Source organism: Mustela nigripes, chromosome 6, assembly GCF_022355385.1.
Source record: "Mustela nigripes isolate SB6536 chromosome 6, MUSNIG.SB6536, whole genome shotgun sequence".
NCBI lineage: Eukaryota > Metazoa > Chordata > Mammalia > Carnivora > Mustelidae > Mustela > Mustela nigripes.
Window position 1 is genome coordinate 67,362,487 of NC_081562.1, and position 24,678 is coordinate 67,387,164.

At 38.8% G+C, this 24,678-nt stretch overlaps 1 protein-coding gene across 3 annotated transcripts in view; it reads left to right on the forward strand.

Moving 5' to 3' along the window:
- Positions 1 to 24,678, forward strand: part of ITPR2 (inositol 1,4,5-trisphosphate receptor type 2) — a 496,325-nt gene that overhangs the window by 33,928 nt on the left and 437,719 nt on the right. For all 3 annotated transcript variants that reach the window (XM_059402747.1, XM_059402745.1, XM_059402746.1), the window contains exon 2: positions 1,732 to 1,802. In XM_059402747.1, coding sequence (XP_059258730.1) covers positions 1,732 to 1,802 — 71 coding nt within the window. The remainder of the gene's footprint in view (positions 1 to 1,731; positions 1,803 to 24,678) is intronic.

Genomic DNA, 24,678 nt, shown 5'->3' on the forward strand with positions numbered 1-24,678 from the left:
AACCACATGTTAGTAAACCAGTGCAAATGAAGTATATATATAAAAAAAAAAATCAAAGAACCATATTGCTTGACCAAGTTAGCATTTTGTTTTGTAGAAATTGGATGCCATAGAAAAATTTGGTGATTTAGGAAGTGTCTGCTTTGGGTAACCAGATAAATCAGGAACCAGAAGTTTCATTTTGATTTAGTTTGTCATCCTAATTCAAGGGGACATTTGATCACAAATCAGGGTTTCCTCAGTGTTGAATTGATGTAACCACATGTTAGTAAACCAGTGCAAATGAAGTATATATATAAAAAAAAAAATCAAAGAACCATATTGCTTGACCAAGTTAGCATTTTGTTTTGTAGAAATTGGATGCCATAGAAAAATTTGGTGATTTAGGAAGTGTCTGCTTTGGGTAACCAGATAAATCAGGAACCAGAAGTTTCATTTTGATTTAGTTTGTCATCCTAATTCAAGGGGACATTTGATCACAAATCAGGGTTTCCTCAGTGTTGAATTGATGTATGATAATATTGATGATACTAGTGATCTTGGTTTTAGGTTTTTGTTTGTTTGTGTTTTGATTCGTTGCAACTTGGGCACCTCCTTTCAAATGAATTCACAAATTTAGAACTAATTCGCATGCATTCTTACAATATCCTGGAAAACAATCCAGTTACTCCTGCCACTTACTCAGTGAAGAAAATGAATGTTAGTGAGTAAGCTTTGGTAGTTAGATAATTCTCTTTGAATGGGAGGTTGATGTCTCCTGGCTCTCAGGTCGGATTCAGCTCTTCTCTTGATATTGTCCTAGAAATTAGCTTCTAATGAATATTTTAATAAGAATTAAATATGTTTTTATAACTATAAGGGTGATTTACTCATTTGGTTAGTATTCATTGAGTACCTAGTATGTGTCAGACATTCTTCTAGAAGAGACCGTATGGTAAAGAATAAGTCAGGCAAGGTCCTTGATTTTTATTTAGCTATTAAAGACTTATTTAAAGACTTACTATGTGCCAGAAACTGTACTAGGTTCTTTAGAGATAAAATCATGTAATTGTCCTAGCAATGCTATGAGGTAGGTATCTTTATTCTACAGGTATAAAGAAGGAGGCTCAAAGTCACATAGCCAAGAAGCAGCTGACCCAGGGTTTGAATGAGGGAATGAGAGCTCATTACCACCCACTTTACGGTCCCTGTATGATCTCCCTAGATCACACATTCCTTGTTAAAAAACAAACAAACGAACAAACAAACCCCCCCTCCCCCGCCAAACACACACACATAGAAAAAAAAAAAAAGGAAAATCAAAACTATGTAATCTGACCACTGTTAATATTTTGGTGTCTGTGTTCCATTCTTTATATGTGTATGTGTAGAGGGTGTGTGTGTGTGTGAGATATCTTATTGGTTTGCTACCAGTTATTTTCATAAACATATTATAAATATTCTGCAGGCCAGTACATTTTAAAAATAGACTTAAATAGTTTTATAGTATTCCGTCATTTGTTTATATCATGATTGGTTACCGGTTTCCTTCCATTTAGCAAAAATTTTCAGTTTCATAAATGCTGCTTCAATTAGTATCTTTATGACAAAATCTTATTACAAATTTATGATTGTTAAAAAGTTTCTTAGTGAAAAATGGTGTTCATACTCTGAGTAAGTACGTATAAAGTAGCCACATGGTAGATACCTACCATGACGAGGTTATCAGTATCTATATGCTTTGTCTTCCAGGTTAGTGGATGACAGATGTGTGGTGCACCCGGAGGCGGGAGACCTCGCCAACCCTCCCAAGAAATTCAGAGGTAAGAAATACATATCTATTTGTTTTTTATTATGTGACATAAAGGCCTGAGATTATTTTTGTGTCTTAAAATAAAGTCATGTTAAAAGTTTATTGAGTGTGGGGGCACCTGGGTGGCTCAGTGGGTTAAAGCCTCTGCCTTCGGCTCAGGTCATGATCTCAGGGTCCTGGGATCAAGCCCCACATCGGGCTCTCTGCTCGGCAGGGAGCCTCCTTCCTCTTCTTTCTCTCTGCCTGCCTCTCTGCCTACTTGTGATCTCTGTCTGTCAAATAAATAAATAAAATCTTAAAAAAACCCAAAACTTTATTCAGTGTGAAACTTTCACATATAAATGTGTCCACTGAAAAGTCTTTCAAAAATTTCTTTGTTGTTTTTCTTCTTTTACACATTGAAGGATTTACAGGGAAAGAGTAGTTTCAATTTTTGTTTTGCTGGATGATAGTCCAGCTGTTGAAAGGAAATCTTGATAATGAATTCTGAAAGCCTACTTTCTAAACTAATAAATACAGCCAAATATTTATTTATGTATTCCTGGGGCAATTATGCTGTAAAGATTTGTGTTTCATTATCAGCTCTTTATCTTAGCTTTTAAAATGTCACTTTGGATGACATGTAATAATGAACAATTGTCTTAGAGTTCCTTTCTAAGTATAATTTTAGAGTTAACTTGATAATATCAGTTGAGACATGGGCCATAATAGGAGACTTATTATAATTCAACTCTTAGGGAGGATTAATGGAATTTGCAAAGAAACTAAAACCAGCAATTAAAAGCCTGTTCAAATCAATTTCATAATTTGTTTGTACTTGCAATAATAGAAATAATTTTAATTGATTAATTTTTAAAAGATTCTATTCATTTATTTGATGCAGAGAGAAAACACGAGCAGAGGGAGGGAGAGGAAGAAGCAGATTTCCCACTGAGCAGAGAGCCTGATGCGGGGCTCGATCCCAGGATCCTGGGATCACAACCTGAGCCTAAGGCAGATGCTTAACTGATTAAGCCATTCAGGCGTCCCAATAAAAATAATTTTAAAGCAGCATTCATTTTGAACACACGGTGGAAGCATTCCTTCTCATAATGGCGAAAAGCAATTTTAATGTGGGATAAAATTCCAGAGAGAGAAGGTAGAAGGGATTCCCCAGGTCCCCAGGCCCAAGTCAGGCTGTGCTACTTCCTACATTGGGGAAGGGAAGTATTTTTCACATTTGGCAAATATTTTCCTTGTCTCACTCCCCGTGATGGACACTTTCCCACCCAATTCTCATTATAAGAATGTATATATTTCATTTTCTTCCTGCTCAGAACCTTGAGGAGAGAATGACAAGCCCGATAAATATTTTTTGAGTTAAATCGGTCAATCTGAATGAGAACTCCCATTTTTTCCTCCACGTGGAAAAATTAACATAAAACCAGCCGTCAGAGAGACACTGGCCATTGGAAGCACTGATGGAACCAATCACTAGGGACTCTCCCCTCACTCCGAGCATGTGAGGTGTTCCCTCAAGGGTCCTCACTGAGGACGGACTCTCCCCTCACTCCGAGCATGTGGGGTGTTCCCTCAAGGGTCCTCACTGAGGACGGACTTGCCATACAGCCACAGGAAGGAGAGTCAGCGGTGCGACCGATGAGTAACTTGCAGTGTGGATGGAGCATTAATGATAAAAAGACAAGTTTCCAAGGCAAACGCGGACAACAAATCTTTCTCTGTACCAGGAAAAAACATGGGGTTCAGGTTTTGACTGTGCGGCTCACTGGCTGTGTCATTTTTAAGTAGGTCACCTAACCGCTTTGAGCCTCAAAGGGCATTTGTCGTTGGCTGGTGAGAGCAAGGTGGGTAATAATGAGAAAAAAGGCACGGAGAGCCACACAGAGCTCAGTTGAGGCTGGAGACCTCTCCAGAGAATAAATGGGAAGTGCTTTAAATCCTGATAGAAATGACAGTTTACTTATCATCGAAAGGCATAATGTATTTCCTTTTAACATATTTGACTCAGCTCTTACGTTGTACTGTCTTCGAGGGCAGGATTCTGCTTTTTCCTTGTTTTCCAGTTATTGGCCCATGCTAGACATCCCAAAACTAATCGTTCAGTTCTTTCGGAGGAGAGACCCAAATGTTCCCTGGGGTCCTGGGATAGAACTTGGTTCTTCAGGGCCCCTCCACACCTCACCGCCGCAGGTGGGGCAGTCTTATTCCTTTGTCAATCAAGGGAGAGGAATCTTCCAAAGACAACCTTCAGGGTGGATGGCCACCTTTTTTCCTTTTTCTCTTTCCCAGCGAAGCAAATTGTTTTAAAGCGTGAAGATCATTGAGGCAGCCCCGTGGTAATACTCCGTGCCCAGCAGATAATTATATACAGATGCTTGGTGTCATGTTTTTCGACAGGCATTGATTCAAAGTATGAATCACTCAGGTGCTCCAACCCACCCCTGGAAGGCTGGCTTTTCCTGTAATCTAATACTCTCTGCCATTGTCCCTGCTAGGTTGCTCTGATTTTTCTACCTCTAGTTTAAGACTGAACCATTTTTCTTACCCCCTTCATCGTCAGAGAAGGAGGGTCCCTTTTTTTAAAAACTGGGGATTGAGGGTTTCCTTTAGTCTCCCCCCCCAAGATTTAGTATTTTTTTTTTTTATTAATTATTGTTGTTAACATGTAATGTATTATTTGCCCCAGGGGTACAGGTCTGTGAATCGTCAGGCTTACACACTTCACAGCACTCACCTTGGCACATACCCTCCCCCACCCTTGGTCCATAACCCAACCACCCTCTCCATACGTTTTCCTTTTATCTTTAAAGCTCTGGCTCTTCTGTCATGATTCTTGGAACCCCGGCATGGCAGAGTCCCAGTAAATAATGCCCTGCAGTGGGCTTGCCTTGGTCTTCAGACTGCTCAGCAGCCAGAAGTGTGCCTTCTTGTCCCAGATGCCTTGTCTTTTTACATAGATTTCACAGTTCTTGCATTTCACCATTCTCTGCCTGCATGTGTACCCTCTGGTTTTAAAAATCATTGTTCTTTTCATGGACTGGCCTCCCAGCATTGCCACCCCTGCATTTCCAGACTCCTCGGCCAAGTTTCCAGAGCACCCTCCCTCATTGTTACTTTTTAGATAAGGTGAAGAAACAATAGTGTATCACGGTTCTGCTACACCTCAGTTCCTCTGGCCCCAGCCATACAAATGATAGTCTCAAATTAATTTGGAAAGAGTTTTGTTTTTCATATTCTGTTGTTTGTCCGAGCGAATCCTACAATTTTAGAGCTGCTAGACAGTTCAAAGTTAATCTAGTGCAACTCCTCTAGTTTTTGGAATGAGGAACCGGAGCTCCAAAAGGGTTAAAATGATTCTCTCCGATATCCAAAGTTATACAGTGAAATATTCTTTTGACTATGTCACATTGCCTCCTGTAGGAATAGAGGAAACCAAGGTTTAACGACAACTTCCTGAGGGCTATTTAAAACCTGATTGACGGCCATTTCTCAGTAGAAACCACACAGTCAGACTAAGATTAACTGATGGGCAGTGGCTTTCTCTTGCCAGTGCAAAATTCCTCTCCTGGTCAAAGACTATCTGTTTTCTTTAAAGATAACCCTTAAACTTTGGAATAAATTCTGATGGACAGAGGAGTTGTAAAACTACTATAGAGGATTCCTCTTCACCCAGTTGCCTCTTGTGTCAGCCTCTTCCATAGTCACGGTGTATTTGTCAAAGCTAAGAAATTACCTTTTGAATATTACTATTGGCTAAGTTCCAGACTTCCTCTGGATTTCACCAGTTTTTTGACTCTTCTCCCTTCCTCATTCCTGATCCCATCTGGGACCCCATGGGGCATTTAGTCATCCTGCTTCTTAGTCTAATCTGGTCTCTGACATTTTCTCAGTCTTTCTTTGTGTTTCATGACCTTGAAACCTTTGAAGAATGCTGGCAAGGTGGATTTTATAGAATCTCCCTCATTTGGGGATTGCCTGATGTTTTTATCATGATTAGGCTGCAGTTAAGTTTTTTTTAAGATTTTTTTTTTTTTTTTTTTTTTTTTTAATTTGACAGACAGAGATCACAAGCAGGCAGAGAGGCAGGCAGAGAAAGAGGAGGAAGCAGGCTCCCTGCCGAGCAGAGAGCCCGATGTGGGGCCCGATCCCAGGACTCTGGGATCATGACCTGAGCCGAAGGCAGAGGCTTTAACCCACTGAGCCACCCAGGTGCCCCTGCAGTTAAGTTTTTGAGATGAATACTACTGAGGGGGCGCCTGGGTGGCTCAGTTGGTTAAGCATCTGCCTTCAGCTCAGGTCACAATTGCAGAGTCCTGGGATCAAGCCCCGCAGCGGGCTCCCTGCTCACTGGGGAATCTGCTTCTCCCTCTGCTTCTCACTGTTTTTGCTCTCTTTCTCACTCTCTCTTTCTGTCAAATAAATAAATAAGATCTTAAAACAAAACAAAACAAAAAAAACCAAAGAATACCACAGAGGTTCACTGCCCTTCTCTATGCAAACATATCAGGGACACATAATATCAACATGTTTTATCACTGGTCTCATTATAAAAAAAAAAAATTATTTATTTATTTGACAGAGATCACAAGTAGGCAGAGAGGCAGACAGAGAGAGAGGGGAAGCAGGCTCCCTGCTGAGCATAGAGCCTGATTTGGTGCTCAATCCTAGGACCCTGGGATCATGACCTGAGCTGAAGGCAGAGGCTTTAACCCACTGAGCCACTCAGGTGCCCCTGGTCCCATTTTTTGACATAGAATGTAATCCTTCTCATTCATACTAATTTATAGCAGTTGTTTTATTGACTTTATAGTCTTTTGGTTTTCCTTTCTCCCCCATAGTTCCTTAGACACTTCTTTTCCTACCTCCCTTGCCTTCTACTCTCTAGAAAGCTCTTCTCTGATGTGGATTTTTCCTGAAGCCTGTGCTCTATTTATACATGTGCATTCTCTTTTAGGAGGAAAAGCTAATATAAATCCAGGCAAGACAGGTTTATGTGTGCCTTTATTACCATCAGTGTGATAAAACACAGAAGTAGTAGAGAACCCAGGAAGCCACCCCCCCAGAGCGATGGAATGAAGAGAAGATAGCCCCTTCTGGTGGCTTAGGTATTCCTCAGGGTTTGTCCCTTTGGTCTTGAAATGTCCAACTCTGAGATTCTGTGCTCATTTGACATGTGACTATTTCATCATCTACCATACCTATCAAGTGGACACATCTGGCAAGCAAATAGTCATCCCGAAGTAGCAAGTTAAAATGTTTCTGCAAGTAGAACTTAAATAGAGAAATCTTCTGCTCTGTGGTGCAACGCTAACATAGGTAGTGAAAATCATAGTCTTTGGAGAAGAGTGACAAGATTATTTTTTCAATTCAGTTCCGTCTCTTTGTATAATTCAGGGAAGTCCCTTTAAAGGCTGGGACTCTCACCTTTTGCCTCCAGTCATGAAAGTTACACACGTAGGCGCACAAGTGAGAAAGCCATCTTGCTACATAGTAGCTTTGAGTTTTTATGTAGTCGACCATGTCTATCTTGTCTAACACAGTGATTTTCTAGTATAAATACCTCCTTTACCAGTTTGACAGTTGCTGTGCTGAATTTCTTCAGATTTGGGGTTAGTGTAATTTTTAAAAAAATATTTTATTTACTTTTTTATTTGACACAGAGAGAGAGAGACAATGAGGGTGGAAACACAGGCAGGGGGAGTGGGAGGGAGAGAAGCAGGCTCCCCACTGAGCAGGGAGCCTGATGTGGGGCTTGATCCCAGGACCCTGGGATCATGACCTGAGCCAAAGACAGATGCTTAACAACTGAGCCACCCAGGTGCCCCGGTTAGTGTAATTTTTTGATGAAGGCTGAAACAAGTTCAGGTTTGAAATAACTAACACTTATGGAACATTTAATACATGCTACACTGTGCTTGGGGCTTCCTATGCATTATTATGTGGTAATCACAATAACCCTAAAAGTGAAAATTGTTGTTATTCCCAATTTTGTGGTTGACAGAGTTAAGTATAATGAGGTTATGCAGCCATCTTGAGGTCACTGACTCCAGAGCTGTTTGTTTGTTTGTTTTAAAGATTTTATTTATTTATTTGACAGTCAGAGATCACAAGTAGGCAGAGAGGCAGGCAGATAGAGAGGGGGAAGCAGGCTCCCTGCTGAGCAGAGAGCCCGAGGTGGGGCTCGATCCCAGGACACTGGGATCATGAACTGAGCTGAAGGCAGAGGCTTAAGGCACTGAACCACCCAGGAACCCCCAGAGCTGTTTGTTTTTAATCACTCTGCCATATTATGTATTGAATTATCCTCTCCTATAAGTTTTACTCAGTGGTTCTGTATACTCACATAGATTAAACCTAATCCCGCTTCCACACAACAGTCCTTTAAAGTATTTGTTTAGAACGATCACATTTCTGCACATCTTTCCTTCTATAGGCTTACTTTTTAAAACGTCTTTCACTTGTGGCCAGTCACAAATTCTTCATGGTGATTTCTCTAGCTTTCATTACACTGTCTTTTTTGTTTTCTGGTTGGGTTCCTGTTTGTCAGTGTAGTTCTTAGAGGTGTGGAAAGAAGAGAACGTAGTACATCTGGGTGTAGTGTGATGAGAATTTTCCTCTTTTTGGGATCCCATGTTTGTGGCTCGGGAGTCTTGGGCAGTACTCCTTCCCTCACCTCCAGATGCTTTTCCTGATGCTTTTCATTTGAGTCTCTGAATCCTCATTGTCTTCCTCCTGTGCTGTATAATTGGTTCTTTGGAACCAAGTAGAGACTCTGTTACATTTCATTTTATTGGCATTGATTGGCTTATTATTCCAGCCTGCCACTCACCCTGTCTCTCACTCTAGCTCTCTCTCAGATCTTAACTCTTATCCGAATTATTTATGCAAATTCCCAGCCTTACGACACCTTGAAATTTGTTCAGTTGGTAAAAGGTAGATGTGTGATCCTCTGAATCCATGTTTTATTCCAGTATTATTGAATATCTCTGAGGAGAAATAGAGTAGGATTGCATTAGTCAGAGTCTCTACAAATCAGACTTTGGAAGACATGGTTGGAGGTACTCCATTTAGGAGGTAATCTCTGGAAGCCCTGATGAAGCGGTGGGGGAGAGTAAGTCTAGGGAAAGAAAAGGCAACAAATTGTTCATTGATGTCCATCACTGTGGCAACTGGAACTCTGTGCTGCTAGGGCCTTCTGAGACTTCCTCAGGACCATGCCTCAGAATCTCCTGCCCAAGGACAGAAAAGCTGGGGCCAACTTGCATCTTCTGTGGGTTACGGGTTGCCCCTACAAGGGTGTTATCACCCTCTTCCACAACACTTCTGGGCTACTCCTGCTTGTACCTAAGAAGTTCTTCAAGTAAAAGGGAAAGCTTTCAGGGAAAGCTCTCACAAAGAGAAGAGAGATGGGGGAACTGGAGGTTGGAAGCTCTCAACATGCTGGAAACTGTCCACTGTAGTTGTCAGTGAACTTGGGCCTGAAGACACATAGTCACATTACTTGTACATGTTCAGAAGCTGCACCTGTTTCTTTACTTGAAAGACCTGCAGTTAGGCTATAAACTGTTTGAGGGTAAAAACTGTGTTAGCCTTGCCTTCTGGGGAGTTACCAAGATCAAGAACAGTGCTTTGCATATTGTTAGTGCTGAATTAATTTTTGTTGAAAGAATGAGTAAGTTCTAGAAAAAATTATAATTCTTAAAGGCAATATAATTTCAGGCCTGTTGTCAGATACTCTTTTGGGGGGGGGCGTGTTTTAACACCACCCAGCATATAACAAAATTGCTGGCTGATTAGTTGTTTTATAATAAAGCAATGTGTAGACCTGTTACTTTGTTATAGTCTTCAATTCTACTCCTCTAGATTTAAGTTCATTGGTGTCAAGGATGCCCTCTAACATATTAATCTGTAGGGTGAATAGCAGAAGATGAAAACTTCTACATGTATTGAGTGAAGTTTATTAAGGTTATAGCATTTTGTGGTTTCCTACAAAGAAGTCTAGAAAATTCCAATGGATTTCCAAGCCAACAATTACATGATTTATACCTAAAAGTCTTTAAAGTCTCCAGTGGCATGTTACTGCTGCACTGATCCTGTGTATTTGTAGTACGTTGTCATAGTAAGATAAGTACCTATTATTAAACTCTTAAGAGGCAATGGAAATTGGATAATAAACTTAGTCTTCTCAGTGAGGTTTCAGAGAAGGGCCAAAGGATGAAATGGAAATGGACTGCTTTTCCTCTTTGCTTCTTCTGTTGGATCTGGTCAGGACTGCAAAAGTGCCTGGGCTGTAAGATGCTTCAGTCTTTAATGGAGGAAGTTGCTGTGGTTCTCAACGGTCAGATAGGACTACTTTGCAAGCCTCATGAATTGGATATGTAGGCTAGCACTGGCATACTTAATTATGTATCTAAAATAAATATGGTACACGAACTTTGATTTGTGGCTCTAAGTTGTGAAATTTAGTTCTCTCCCTTAAGAGTAAGAACTAATGGGCAGAAAATGAACACTTGTCCTGTGTGCATTTCGTGGCATAAGGACAACTCTGACACCCCCACTTTCTAATCCTCTCTCCAGGGGCTGATTTTCCTGTGCTGCTAGCTCATTGTAAAAATCTCGCTTCAGTATTGGGTATGAAGTTAGTTTGTGTCTACATTCCTCGTAAATATTGAATAAATACCCTTTGTACGAATTTTAATAGCCAAGACTACTCTTTCTGAAAAAGAAAGTTCTAAATGTAAATTTCTTAACTTTGGGGGCACCTGGGTGGCTCAGTGGGTTAAAGCCTCTGCCTTCGGCTCAGGTCATGATCCCAGGGTCTGGAATCAAGCCCCACTTCGGGCTCTCTGCTCAGTGGGGAGCCTGCTTCCCCCCCCACCTCTGCCTGCCTCTGTGCCTACTGTGATTTCTGTCTGTCAAATAAATAAATAAAATATTAAAAAAAAATTTCTTAACTTTGAGTGATTATGTCGGCCTTTATCCATGTTACCTTGTTTAATTCTCAATAGCCCCGTTTTACAAACATGGAAACTACACTTTAGAGAAGTCAAGCAACATGTTTAAGATTACACAGCTAACTAGGTGGTGAGGCAAATTTGTTCTTCAACATTATCAAGTTTTGGGATATATTTCGTAAGATTTATTCAATATCCATTGTGTGAAATGTAGCATGCGAACTCATTGGTATGGCTCAAATGAGTCAGAAATGAACACTGCTCTCAAGGAATTTATAATCTAATGAGGGAGATAAGATGTACATACATACAATTATAGCACAAGGTAGAAGCGATAAAGCCTAAATAAAAAGGTGTGGTGAAGGTATTGTAGGAGGATGGAGATTTTAATTTCCTGTTTTGAGAGATGAGGAAAGCTTCTTAATAAAGATAGCATTTGACCTGTAGCTTAAAAAATTTGTATCCACAGGGAAGGGAGATCTTGATTTTTCAGGCTGAGGGTGAACCTTTTCATGAAAATAGTTCCTAGGGTAATAGTTGGTACACCAAGCTGAACTGCATCTTCTTTTCAGTGACAGAATGCTTGGCATTCTTTAACTGTAATGCTGAGATGAAAGCACTAAGCCATTTACCTCAATACATTTGGTGTTCTAGGAGATACAAAAGTTAGCCAATGATACTTAAATGTCACCAAGCCTGCTCTGCTGCTACCACTGAGGATGTCACGTTTATTTAGTTTTTACTATATGTCTGGTGATGTTTCACATTCTATTAATCCATGTGATTCTCATGTAACCTTAGGAGGTATGTATTATTATTGAAACATTATTATCTGCATGAATTAGATGACCACCAATGGCTTATATAAGGTAGAAGTTATTTCTCTCCCATTTCATAGTTCCTAAGTGAGTGGATCAGAACCATCTTGGCAATTCTACCATCCTCAGCACATGGCTCCCAAAGTTGTTCCAGTAGTCACCACTTCCCAGTCAGTAGAAAGAGGGAGGGGCACCTGGGTGGTTCAGCTGGTTAAATGTCTGCCTTCAATTTGGGTCGTGATCCCAGCATCCTGGGATCTAGCCCTGTGTCAGGCTCCTGCTCAGTGGGGAGTCTGTTTCTCCCTCTGCCTCTTTCCTTGCTCGTTCTCTCTCTCTCTCTCTCACTCAAATAATAAAATCTTTAAAAAAAAATGAAAGAAAGAAAAGGGGGTAAAAGAAATCCAGGGCGAGTAGATTTTTCTTTCAGGAACATCTGGAACTTCATATATCACTCCTTCTCATATTTCTTTGTCACATGGGTAGCCCCCCAAAATTAAGTCCATATCCTAATACCTGGATCCTATGAATGTTATCTTATTAGTAAGGAAGAAAGAATTTTTGCAAATGTGATTACATTAAGAATCTTGAGATGAGATCATCTTGGATTACCCAGGTGGGTGCCATATCCAATGACAAATGTCCATGTAAGAGACAGAAGAGGAGAAGACACAGAGAGGAGAAGGCCATGCAAAGACAGACACAGAGCAACCAGTTATGTTGCCACAGGCCATGGAATACCTGGGGCCACCAGCAGCTGGATAAGAGAGGATGGTTTCCTAGATCTCTCAGAAGGAATATGGCTCTTTTGACACCTTGATTTTGGACTTATGGCCTTCAGAATTATAGGAGAATAGTTTTTGTTGTTTTTAGCCACCAACTCTTTAGCCATTTGTTATGGTATCCACAGGGAACAAACACATGGCCACATCTTGTTGCAAGGAGCCTGAGGAATGTGGTGGTTAGTGGGCTGACAGCTGACCATTTGCCTACCTAAACTTAGGAGTTCTGTTACTGAAAGGAAGAAGACAATGGATATAGGGGGTGAAGGGTAACATTCTCTGTCACCCCCCATTTTACAGCTGAGGAAATTGAGATTGGAGAACTTCAGTAACTTGCTCAAGTTTTTATAGAAGCAAAGCTTTGATTGAAATCCAGACCCTTAACTATTAACCGTATTGCTTTTAAGCCCAAGGGGCTTCAGAAGCACGAAGAGGATTGTATTTGATTTAGGAATTCGGAAGAATGGAGGTGAGCTGGAGCTGTGGAAGAATGTGCGGTTGTTAGCCAGGTGGAAAGGAGCGGGTCGAGGAGAAGCATTTCTGGCTGAGGTGCAGAGGAGTGCAGTGGCATGACCCCTTTGTGTTTGTGGCTTTTCAGAGTGTTTAAAGCTTAGGAGAATGTGGAAGAGTGGCAGAGATGAGCTTGGAGGAGGTCAGATGCCCCATGGCCTTATATGCTGCATTGAGGCATTGGATACTTATGTTAAGACAGTGGAGGACTATTAAAGAATTTTAAGTTGGTCTGAGACATGATCAGAATTGAAATTTTGAAATACTGTTCTTTTACATGGAGAGGTTGGAAATATATAATGGGATATCAACGAGGAGACTATTAAAAATAGTCGAGAAAATTTGATAATGGACTAAGCTAGTAGCTTTGGATAGTGAGAAGGGGATGTATTTGACCATATTAGGCCTTGGTAACTTATTGTGTGAGGAAGTGGGGTAGGCTGTAGAGGCGAGGGAGAAGCATATGTCCCAGAGTTCTCCCAGGTTTCCGTTTTGGGTAATGTAGTAGATGGTAGTAGTGTGTATTGAGATAGGGAATACAAAAGAAACTACTTGATAGGGGAAGGTGATTGTATCAACTCTTTCTTTCTTACTATCTGTCAAAACATCTCCCAACTGAGTGACTCACTTAGCATCCATTTATTTAATTCATGAATCTGTGGTTCCTTGACTGATTCTTTGGTTCTGAGCTGGCCTGGCTGATTTCTGCTAAACTTGCTCAAGTATCTGTAGGTATTTTGCAGCTGGATAGTCTGGGATGGTTTCACTCACATATCTGCCTGTGGATAGGCTGTTGATGGGGGGTGCTGAGCCATGTGTCTCTTACTGCCGGGAGGCTAGCTCAGGTTCTTCACATAAGGATAGTATGACAACAGCAAAAAGGGCGAACACCAGTGCTCATCACTGTTCAGACCCCTGCTTGTGTCACAGTTACTAATGTGACACAAGTATATTCAGATGCAAAGCATGGAGACATTGTCTGTGCCTTTTGATAGGCAGAGCTCCAAAGTCACCAGCAATAAGATGTGTGTACAGGGATGGGAAGAACTTATGGCCTCTTTGCAGTTTACCCCAGTAATGAGCTTGGTTCTGGCATCCTTTCTGCCAGAGAAGTAGATTTAGAAGATTGCTGGATATATTGACCTGGAGGCTCAGAAATCTAGATGGAAAAATGGAGATTTGAAATTTATTAAAATTTGGATTAAATTTAAGTCTGTGAGAATGAGAAAAAAAGAGTACCCTAATTGGAATCTCCAGGAATATCAACATTTCAGGTGCCAGAAAATAACATCTCAGTATCAAGAGCCACATGAAGTACCACTGCAAAAATGGTTTAAAAAAATATTGAAAATACCAAGTGTTGACAAGGATGCAGATCAACTAGGACTCTCTTACATGGCTCGTGGTTTACAAGATGGTACAGCCATTTTGGAAAAGAGTTTGGCAGTTTTTTTATTAAGTTAAATATGCACATACTATATGACCTCCAAATTTCACTCTTGGGTATTAACTAAAAGCAGTGAGAAATTAAGTTCACACAAAAATTTGTACATGAATGTTTATAGCAAAAACTGGAAACAATCAAAATCTCAACTGGTCAATGGATAACCAATATATGCAGTGATATAACTGCATAATAGAACATTACTCAGTAGTAACGATTGAAGGATTTATATGCCTGGCAACACAAATGAATCCCAAAAGTGCTATCTAAGTGGAAGGAGCCAGTCTCAAAAATCTATGTAATATATGATTGTGTTAATATACCATTCTGGAAAATGCTGAGGCAGGAGGGATGAATTTAGCCAACTCAAGATAGAGTATCCCTGAGGTGGCTAAACATTCTGTTGACCCAGAAGTACTCTTGACTTCACTGAAAAACAAAACAAAACAAAACAAAACAAAACAAAACAAAACAAAGTCTCTCCACTCTACACTTGTGTGATTGTTTTTTTTTTTGTTGTTGTTGTTTGTTTGTTTTGCCTCTATGGCTTGCTGTGTGGAAGGTGGAGAGAGACCTTATTCATTTAGATCTCTTTGCTTGTCCTTAGTGATGTCTTCAGATATTTACATAATAACAGTATTAATTTAGGGGAAAAGAATGATCCTTATGTTATCATTTAATCACTTTATTTTAGTCACTTTAAAGGATGTTTGCTCTTCTAAATGATCTGGAGGGTTAGAGGTTTTCCATCTATGTAATATTTATTTTTTGCATTATGTTAACCATATATTTAACTTTGTGTTATTAGAAAAATAACCCAGTTATTTTATTACTGTGGAATTTCCTATAGAAAGTGCATTCTTTTTATAATGTAGTTTCTAGGAACATATGGTAAGAAGCATGGACTGTTTGTAGAACTGAGGCTATAGCTCACTCAAAAACTCTTCACGGAAGTAAATAGTGGTGATTTTTAAAAAAAGAGATCTATTTATTTCTTTGAGAGGGAGAAGGAGTGTGTGTGTGGGGGGTGGTGGGTAGGGCAGAGGGAGAGGATCTCAAGAAGAACCCTGCTGAGTGCAGAGCCCTACCCAGGGCTCCATATCATGACCCTGAGATCATGACCTGAACAGAAACCAAGAGTCGGTCCCTCAACCAACTGAGCCATCCAGGTGCCCTAAAAGTCGGGATTTTTAAAACATTTCTATTATCCTGTCTGGTAGGCATATTAAAAGGCGTGTTAAAAAGTCAAATCACTTCAGTTTTCTCATGCTCTACAGCATAAACTATGTTCATGTCGGAGAATGTCATATACATATTTGTTAAGTGGAAGTATAAGTGAATTAAGATTGTAATTCTATGGTTTCTGGTAGGTGGCCCTTACTTGTTTCACTCTCTTACAAGTATTAAATAAATTAATACAAGTTATATTTTGTTTATGAAAGTCTCTGTGTATCTCCATGAATCTTACAAATCATTAACTTATTTAAGCTACCATTAAGATAAAAGTTTGATTTGTACATTATGTATTCAAGTTCAAGTAAACTGCCTTTCCTTTCCAGGTGTTGATTTAGTGAGTGAGCCGTTTAAAGATCTTCTCTGATCAGGTGCAATTGTTTACATTTTGTGGCTTTCAAAGTAAACACAGCAATTTCAGAATAAAGCAAACAGGTGCTGGCGGGTGTTATTATTTGTTTTACAAATGCTTGGAAATAGTTTGGGAACTTTGTCTTTTAGAGAATAAAGTAGGTAAAAACCTAAGAAAGCAGCCCTCAAAAGTAGATCCAACCCCACTTGGCAGTGCGCCACTGACTCACCCTTGTTCTTCCTGAACTTGCTTTCCTTTTTCAACTGGAGACCTCTACAAAGAGAGAGGGATGTCCTGAAAATTAAAGTGGGAGTCCCCAGGAACTCACTGAGTCTTGGTAATTCTCTAATGTTGATCTACATGACTGGCTGCCGTGGGTGTGCATGCGTGTTTGTAAATGTGTATGACCATCTTCCACTGGATGGACTTCGAGGTGGTGAGACTTAAATTTCCACAGGCTCTCAAGGGACATGTGGAACTGGGAGATAATAGGCTTATCTAAGAGCCTCCTCTCTTGAAATCATAGGTATGGGGAGGCTAAACCTGGCTTTTTAACTAGCATTTTCTAAATGCGAGAAGTTTCAGCTCCTGTTTGGAAAGAAGAATTTGTCCCTCTGATTCTATTTAGATGTATTTCATGAAGTACAAATGCAGCCAGAGTTGTAGAAAGCTTCCCAGTTATGCTGCGGTCCTTCTGATTGCATCTGCATAATTAGATACCTTGATGTGGGTCAATATTAGAAGGAACGGAGTTAAACAAAGTTAATTGTGGGTCACCTGGGTGGCTCAATCAGTTAAGCGTCTGCTTTCACCTCAGATCATGATCCCAGGATCCTGGGATAGAGCCCCACATCCGCCTCCTTGTTCATCTGGGAGCCTGCTTCTCCCTCTGCCTCTGCCTGCCACTCACCCTGCTTATGCTCTAGCTTATGCTCTCTCTCTCTCTCATAAATAAATAAATAAAATCTTAAGAAAAAACCCTCAAAATAGAGTAAATTGTGTGGCCAGGTTATGAAAGAAAAAATCTGATACCCATGAAATACCATGTTAAAAAAAAACAGTGTGACTGTCCAGAGGGCAAGCATAAAAACAAAGCAAAAAGCACCCAATTGAGCGTAACTAATATTTTGATTTAAGGCATTAACAATGGGGCACCTTGGTGGCTCAGTCGGTTAAGGGTCTGTTTTCAGCTCAGGTCATGATCCCAGGGTCATGGGATCAAGGCCTGCATCAGGCTCCCTGCTTGTTGGGAAGCTGCTTCTCCTTCTCCTTCTCCTTCTCCCACTGCTTGTGTTTCCTCTCTTGCTGGGTCTCTCTCTGTCAAATAAACACAATCTTAAAAAAAAAAAAAAAACCACACCAAAGACATTAACATGGAATTTCTTTAATTCCTATTTCTTTCTCACCTTATTTTCTTTCTATCTATTTCGTCAACATTGCTAATAAAATGAAAGGCTGGTATTTCCATTAATTGGCTTATATGTATGTAAGCCAGGAGAAAAGGACAGTTCCCCACTTTCATCCTAACACAAGGGATGGGTAACACTGTTCTAGAGGCTTCTTTGGATATATTGCCTATCTCTTGCTTGCCTTCCTAAGTAAAATTTATTCAACAACCTGGAATTCAAGATTTCATCACTTAAATAGCCTAGAACTTATAAGTAGCCTAGAAACACTGACTTAGTTGGATAAAACCTTTGGGACTTGACTGATCACTTACAGAGCAAACAGGGGCAACTGGGAGCACTTATTACACGTGCCCTGTGAGCCACGCCATTGTGGTGTATGGCAACCAGCCTAGCTGAAGACAATCCCCTCGTGGTTGCCATAGGCCATAAGAGATGGTCAATGCAAAATGTAGATTAGGTAACAGAAGTGGTCGAAGGGCAAAGGGCTTCTTGTGATTCTGTAGCTTGGAGTCCTCCAGATCCTTTTAGGATGCTCTCTAAGATAAAACTTTTTCATTATGAGACTAAGACATTAATTGCCTTGTTTATTCTCTTTCTTGAGTGGATAGTGGAGTTTTCTGGAGGCGGCATGAAGTGTGGTGGTGTCACCTTTCTATTGTCTAATGGATTATGTGCTTGTGATTTACTGTGCTATAAAGTTCTCAGTTTAATTTGTCATACAGTAAATAAAGTAGAAATGGCCACAAAAGGAAATATCTTTGGGGTTCTCAGTAATTTTTAAGACTGTAAAGAGGTCTTGAGACCAACAAATTTGAGAACTGTTTGCTAAAGGAACAGTCAGGTAGCAAGAGTTAGGAATAAATTTCACTGAGCTCTGGGAAAGGGCATGTGTTAAAAGCAGTGGATAGACAGGGAATAGGCAAGAACTGTGGTCTGGAAAAATAATTAGAAGTCAGGATGCCAACAGGTATACCAAGGAGGCAGAATAAATAGAGGGGACAGGAGAAATATCTATTTTCTGTGTGCTTTTCAAGGTTCAGCGTGGTATCTCTAGTACTGTGCCTACAGTAGGATAGGCTTGTGAGGAATATTTGTGAAAGATTGAATTTTTAAGTATAAAGGTTGTAGAACCAAATAAAATTTTGAGAAACATATGAGATGCAGTATTTATCGCAGTAATACTTTTAATGGAGGGAATGAATATACAAGAGGAGGAAAAAGATTTATATGTCATCATGTGTCCTAAGTGGGAATTTAATGTTTTCAAGGTAATGTTTAATGACATTAGAAGATGTGAAGTTTAAAAAAGGCTTTATGTGAACTGGATATATTTTATATATAGTTTATATAAATGCACTTCCAGTTACCTAAAATATGATATGCCTGCATAAGTGTGTATTTTAGTAAATGTATATGACTGCTTGTCTTGCAAAATGATAAACCTGGTTAACCTTGGGGCATGAAAAGAGTGTTTTTTTTTTTATACTCTTTAGATTTTCCCATTTTTTCCCAGTGGTCATTTATCAGTTTTATATTCAGAAAAACCCATGTTTTTTTACACACACAGACATATACACACATTTTTTTTAGTTTATGAGGCTAGAAAAAACTAAAGTTGTTTTATATCATGATAGCTTTTCTACCTAAGGCTCAGAATTTTTAAATTTTTTCACTGCCTCTGTGAGGCTGGCTTGAATGTCTGGAGGGAGCACAGGCAAGCGAGAATTCCAGGGAGTGCACTGGAAGCCAAATATTTCTGTTATCAGAGAGCTTTAAAGCAAAAGGTTACTTGAAAACCAAATTCAACAATACATGAAAAAAATCATTCATGATTAAGTGGGACTTATTCCCTCGATGCAAGGGTGGTTCAATACTTATAAATCGATTAGTGATACATGACATCAACAAGAGGAAGGATAAAAATCCATATGATCATTTTAATAGATGCAGAAACAGCATTTGACATAGTACAACATCCATTCATGGTAAAAACCCTTAACATAGTAGGTTTAGAGGGAACACACCTCAACTTAATAAAGCCCATATATGAAAAACCCCAAAGCTTCTAGAACTAGAACAAATAATCTTAAAATTTGCATGGACCCACAAAAGATCTTGAATAGCCAAAGCAATCTTGAAAAATCCTTAACTTAGAGCCTTTCCCCAAAGATCAGAAACAAGATAACTATGTCCACTCTCAACCACTTTCATTCAACACAGTAGTGGAAGTCCTAGCAACAGCAATCAAACAAGAAAAAGAAATAAAAGACATCCAAATTGGTAAGGAAGAAGTAAACTTTCACTATATGTGAAGTAAACTTTCACATATTTTCACTATGACATCATACTATATATAGAAAACCTGGAAGACTCCATCAAAAAAAATACTAGAACTGGTAAGATAATTCAGTAAAGTGTTAAGATACAGAATTAATACACAGAAATCCATCGCATTTCTATACACTAATTGTGAAGTAACAGAAAGAGAAAGTAAGAGAAAGAAATCCCTTTTATAATTGCACCAAAATTAGCAAAATACCTAGAAATGAACTTTGGTTACAAAGGTGAAAAGTTTTCTGTACTCTGAAAACTATAAAACATTGATGGAAGAAATTGAAGATGACACAAACAAATGGAAAGCTATTGCATGCTCATGGATTGGAAGAACAAATATTGTCAGTGTCCATACTACCCAAAGCAGTCTATCAATTTAATGGAATCTCTGTCAAAATACCAACAGTATTTTTCACAAAACTAGAACAAATAATCTTAAAATTTGTATGGACCCACAAAAGATCTTGAATAGCCAAAGCAATCTTGAAAAAGCTGAATGAGGGCGCCTGGGTAGCTCAGTGGGTTAAGCCGCTGTCTTCAGCTCAGGTCATGATCTCAGGGTCCTGGGATTGAGTCCCGCATCGGGCTCTCTGCTCAGGGGGGAGCCTGCCTCCTCCTCTCTCTCTGCCTGTCTCTCACTACTCTCTTGTGATCTCTCTCTGTCAAATAAATAAATAAAATCTTAAAAAAAAAAAAAAAGAAAAAGCTGAATGAAACTGAAGGTATAACAATCTCAGATTTCAATTTATACTATAAAGCTATAATAATCAGAACAGTATAGTATTGGCACAAAAATAGACACATCGATCAATGGAACAGAATAGAGAGCCCAGAAACAAACCCATGATTATATGGTCATTTCGTCTTCAACAAAGGAGGGAACAATGTGCAACTGGAAAAAGTCTCTTCAACAAATGGTGTTGGAAAAACTGGAAAGCCACATGCAAAAGAATTAAACTAGACCACTTTCTCACACCGTACACAAAAATAAACTCAAAATGGATTAAAGACCCAAATGTGAGTCCTGAAACCATAGAAATCCTAGAAGAGAGCACAGGCAGTAGCTTTTCTAATTTTTCTGGCATCAGCTATAGTAACATTTTTCTAGATTTGTCTCCTAAGACAAGGGAAACAAAAGCAAAAATAAACTATCGGGACTACATTAAAATAAGCTTCTGCAAAGCAAACAAAGGAAATGTTCAACAAAACTAAAAGGCAACCTACTGAATGGGAGAAGATATTTGCAAATGACATATCCAATAAAGATTTAGCATCCAATATATATAAAGAACTGATACAACTTGACACCAAAAAAACCTCAAATAATCCAAGAAAAAAAATTGGCACAAGACATGAATAGACATTTCTCCAGAGAAGACAGATGGCCACCAGACACATGAAAAGATGCTTAACATCACTTATTATTAGGGAAATGGAGATCAAAACCACAATGAGATATCCTCTCACACCTATCAGAATGGTTAAAATAAAAAACACAAGAAATAAAAAGTGTTGATGAGGACATGGAGAAAAAGGAACCCTCTTTCACTGTTGGTAGGAATACAAATTGGTGTAGTCATTGTGGAAAATGGTATGGAGGCTCCTCAGAATATTAAAAATAGAACTACCTTATCATCCAGTAATCACACTACTGGGTATCTACCAAAAAATTTACAAAAACACAAATTCAGAGGGATACTGGCACCCCTATGTTTATTCCAGCATTATTTACAATAGCCAAGATACAGAAGCAACCCATGTGTCCATTGATGGATAAATCAGATGTCCATAATGGATAAAGAAGATGTAGTATATATACATACAATAGAATGTTAGCCATAAAAAAGAACAAAAGCTTGCCATTTACCACAGCATGGATAGAGGTAGAGAGTATAAATGCTAAGTGAAATAAGTCAGTCAAAGAAAGACTACCATATGATTTTACTCATTATGGAATTTGAGAAACAAAAGAGCAAAGGAAAAGAAAGAGACAAACACAGACTCAGACTCAACTACAGAAAAGAAACTACTGATGGTTATGAGAGGGGAGGTGTGTTGGGGGATGGGGAAATAGAGAACTGGGATTAAAGAGTACACTTATCATGATGAAAAAAATAAAATAAAATGATAAAAAAAGTGAAAGGACCATAGACAAGAACTAACTCAAAGAACATCATAGAGTTAAATATAAGAGTTAAAACTATTAAACTATTAGAGTCAAACCTAGGAGTAAATCTTTGTGACCTTGGGTTATTTCATGATTTCTTAGTTCTGACACCAAAAGCACAAGCCACAACAACAATAACAACAACAACAAGATGATAAACTGGACTTCATCAAATTAAAAATTTCTGTGTTTCAAAGGACAACATCAAGGAAGTATAAAGACAGCTCACAGTCTGGAAGAAAATACTGCATGTCGGGTATCTGGTAAGGGACTTGTAGCTAGAATATATAAAAATCTCTTACAACTCAATGGTAAAAAGATAAACAACCCAATTGAAAAATGGGCAAAGAATCTGACTAGATATATCTTCAAAACAAGATATAGAAATGGTTAGTAGTCACATGTAAAGATGTTAAAAATAATTAGTCATCTGGGAAACGCAAATAAAACCCACAACAAATATCAGTTCACAATTGTAAGGATGGCTGTAATCAAACAGGCAGATAATGGCATGTGTTGGTGAGGATGTGGAGATATTGGAACCCTTATACATTGCTGGTGGGGATGTAAAATGGTATCTGACTTTGGAAAAGAATCCAGAAGTTCCTCAGAAAGCTGAAATAGAGTTACTGGGGACTCAGCAAATGCATCCCTAGGTATATACCCAAGAGAGATGAAAACATATCCACCCAAAAACTTGTACAGCATTATTTATAATAGCCCAAAGTGGATACAACCCAAGGGCTCACCAACTGATGAAAGGGTAAACACAATATGATATATCCCTTCAAGTAAAACATTTTAGCCACAAGAAGCCATTTATTTAGCCATAAAAACCAATGAAGTACTATAACATGGATAAACTTTGAAAACATTATGCTAAATGAAACAAGTCAGTCACAAAAGATATTGTAGGATCCCCTTTATATGAATTGTCTAGAATAGGTAAATATGTAGAGACAGAAGTTAGATCAGTGATTGTCTAGGGATGGGGAAAAGGGCATAGGGTTGATGGTGTTGAGTACAAGGTTTCTTTTTGAGGTAATGAAAATATTCTTAAATTCGTTTATGGGTTGGTTAGCACAACTCTATAAATACACCCAAACCACTGAATTGTCCACTTTAAAGGAATTTAATGGTAAGTAAACTGTATATGAACAAAACTGTTATAAAAGTAGAAGGTATGGAGCTAACATGTGATAAAATGTTAAAACTCACGAATAGTTACCCAGTTGAAACAATTTAGTGTACCATTGTGTCTGTCCAGTCAGCCAAAATATGTAAAAATTATAAGCTTTAAGAAGGGCTATGTAAAGAGAGAGAACAAGAGAGAGTGGGGCTTTGTGGAACTAATCACTCTCACAGTGGAGGAGAATCTATAAATTGGCATAGACTTTCTGGAAAGCTATTACATGAACCAGACATACTTTATAAGGCTTTGGCTGAGGGAGGAAAATATAAAATAACCAGCAAGCAAAGAATTCTGATCTTAAACGTTAAATAATAAAAGTTCTATCTCTGCCTGCTCATGAGTTCATGTTCAATGATGAACTTGCTCATAAGATGTATTACTAACTCATAAAATGTATAATTAACATAGTTTGTGGAGTCAATACCGTATGGGGGAAATTTGAGGACAATTTTGATGTGTGTCCCATAGAAAATACTGGCTATTTGTTGGGTTTTTGCACACAACTTGTGGGTATTGCTGGAGTTCCACTTACACAAAAAAGGGTTCTAAGTTCAGTCAGTGTTTCCTTGTGGTCTGATCTAACAAGATATTTAGATGGAAAGGGCTGATAATCTTAGTCAAAACCTCTGTTCCAGTTGGGTTTTAGAATAGCCCAGAAGAGGCCAAAGAATTTGCAGAAAAAAATTTAAAACCATGTTCCTCATTATAGCTAAAAAGGGAAAACAATAAAAATATTCAACAACGTAGGGGTGGGTTAGTAAACCATGAAGTATCAGTGCCTTTAAAAAGAACCATGTACTTTTCTATACACGTTCATGGGTATACATTTCTCCTACTTAAGGAAGAGCTTCACGAAGGGAGAAACTATAAATGTCTTGTTCATTTTTCATCCCCAGCAAGTATAGTGTTTGGCACATACTAGGTACTCAGTTACTGACTAATAAATAAGTCTGCAACATTTTATTTTTTGTTAACAGTTTTTCCATATATTTGAAATATTTCTTCATTAAAAATTAAAAAAAAACCAATGTACCTACCATTATTTTTACTATATATAACATTTTGTTTTTAATTCATTGTTTGATGTTTTGAAATATTTTCCTTTAAATTTGTTAGGCTATCTCAAGTAAAAAAATAAAATAAAATTATTAGTACAATGAAAAAAATAAGAGCAGAAAATACTTTTTATCATTGTAGAATACTAGGAGCTGCTATTTGGTGCAGATTCTAGTTGTTCAGTCAGTATCCCACAAATGACAGCCCAGAGCCCATGATCAGTTTTCTGTTTTTTGGTGGAAGGGCAGGTTTAGGGTGTTAGAATTTTTCTTTTTTCTTTTTTCTTTTTTTTTAAAGAGAGGGAGAGAAGAGAGAATCTTAAGTCAACCCCATGCCCAGCATGGAGCCCAGTCTCACAACCTTGAGATCATGATCTGAACTGAAATCAAAGTGGGATTCTTAACCCACTGAGCCACCCAGATGCCCCGGGCATTAGGATCATTTTACAATTGAAACAAAAAGCCTGAGGAGTAGGAAAGCAAGAGGGCGAAGGTAAATACTCCTCTTGCTTGATAATTATCTCTTGTTGGAGGAGTAGAAAGGGAAGAGGAAAGACAGGAGTTGCCAATATTAGACCAACATCAGCTTCCTCCTGTTTGTCTCCTCCCTGCAGTTGTCCTTGTCACACTTTGGCCTCT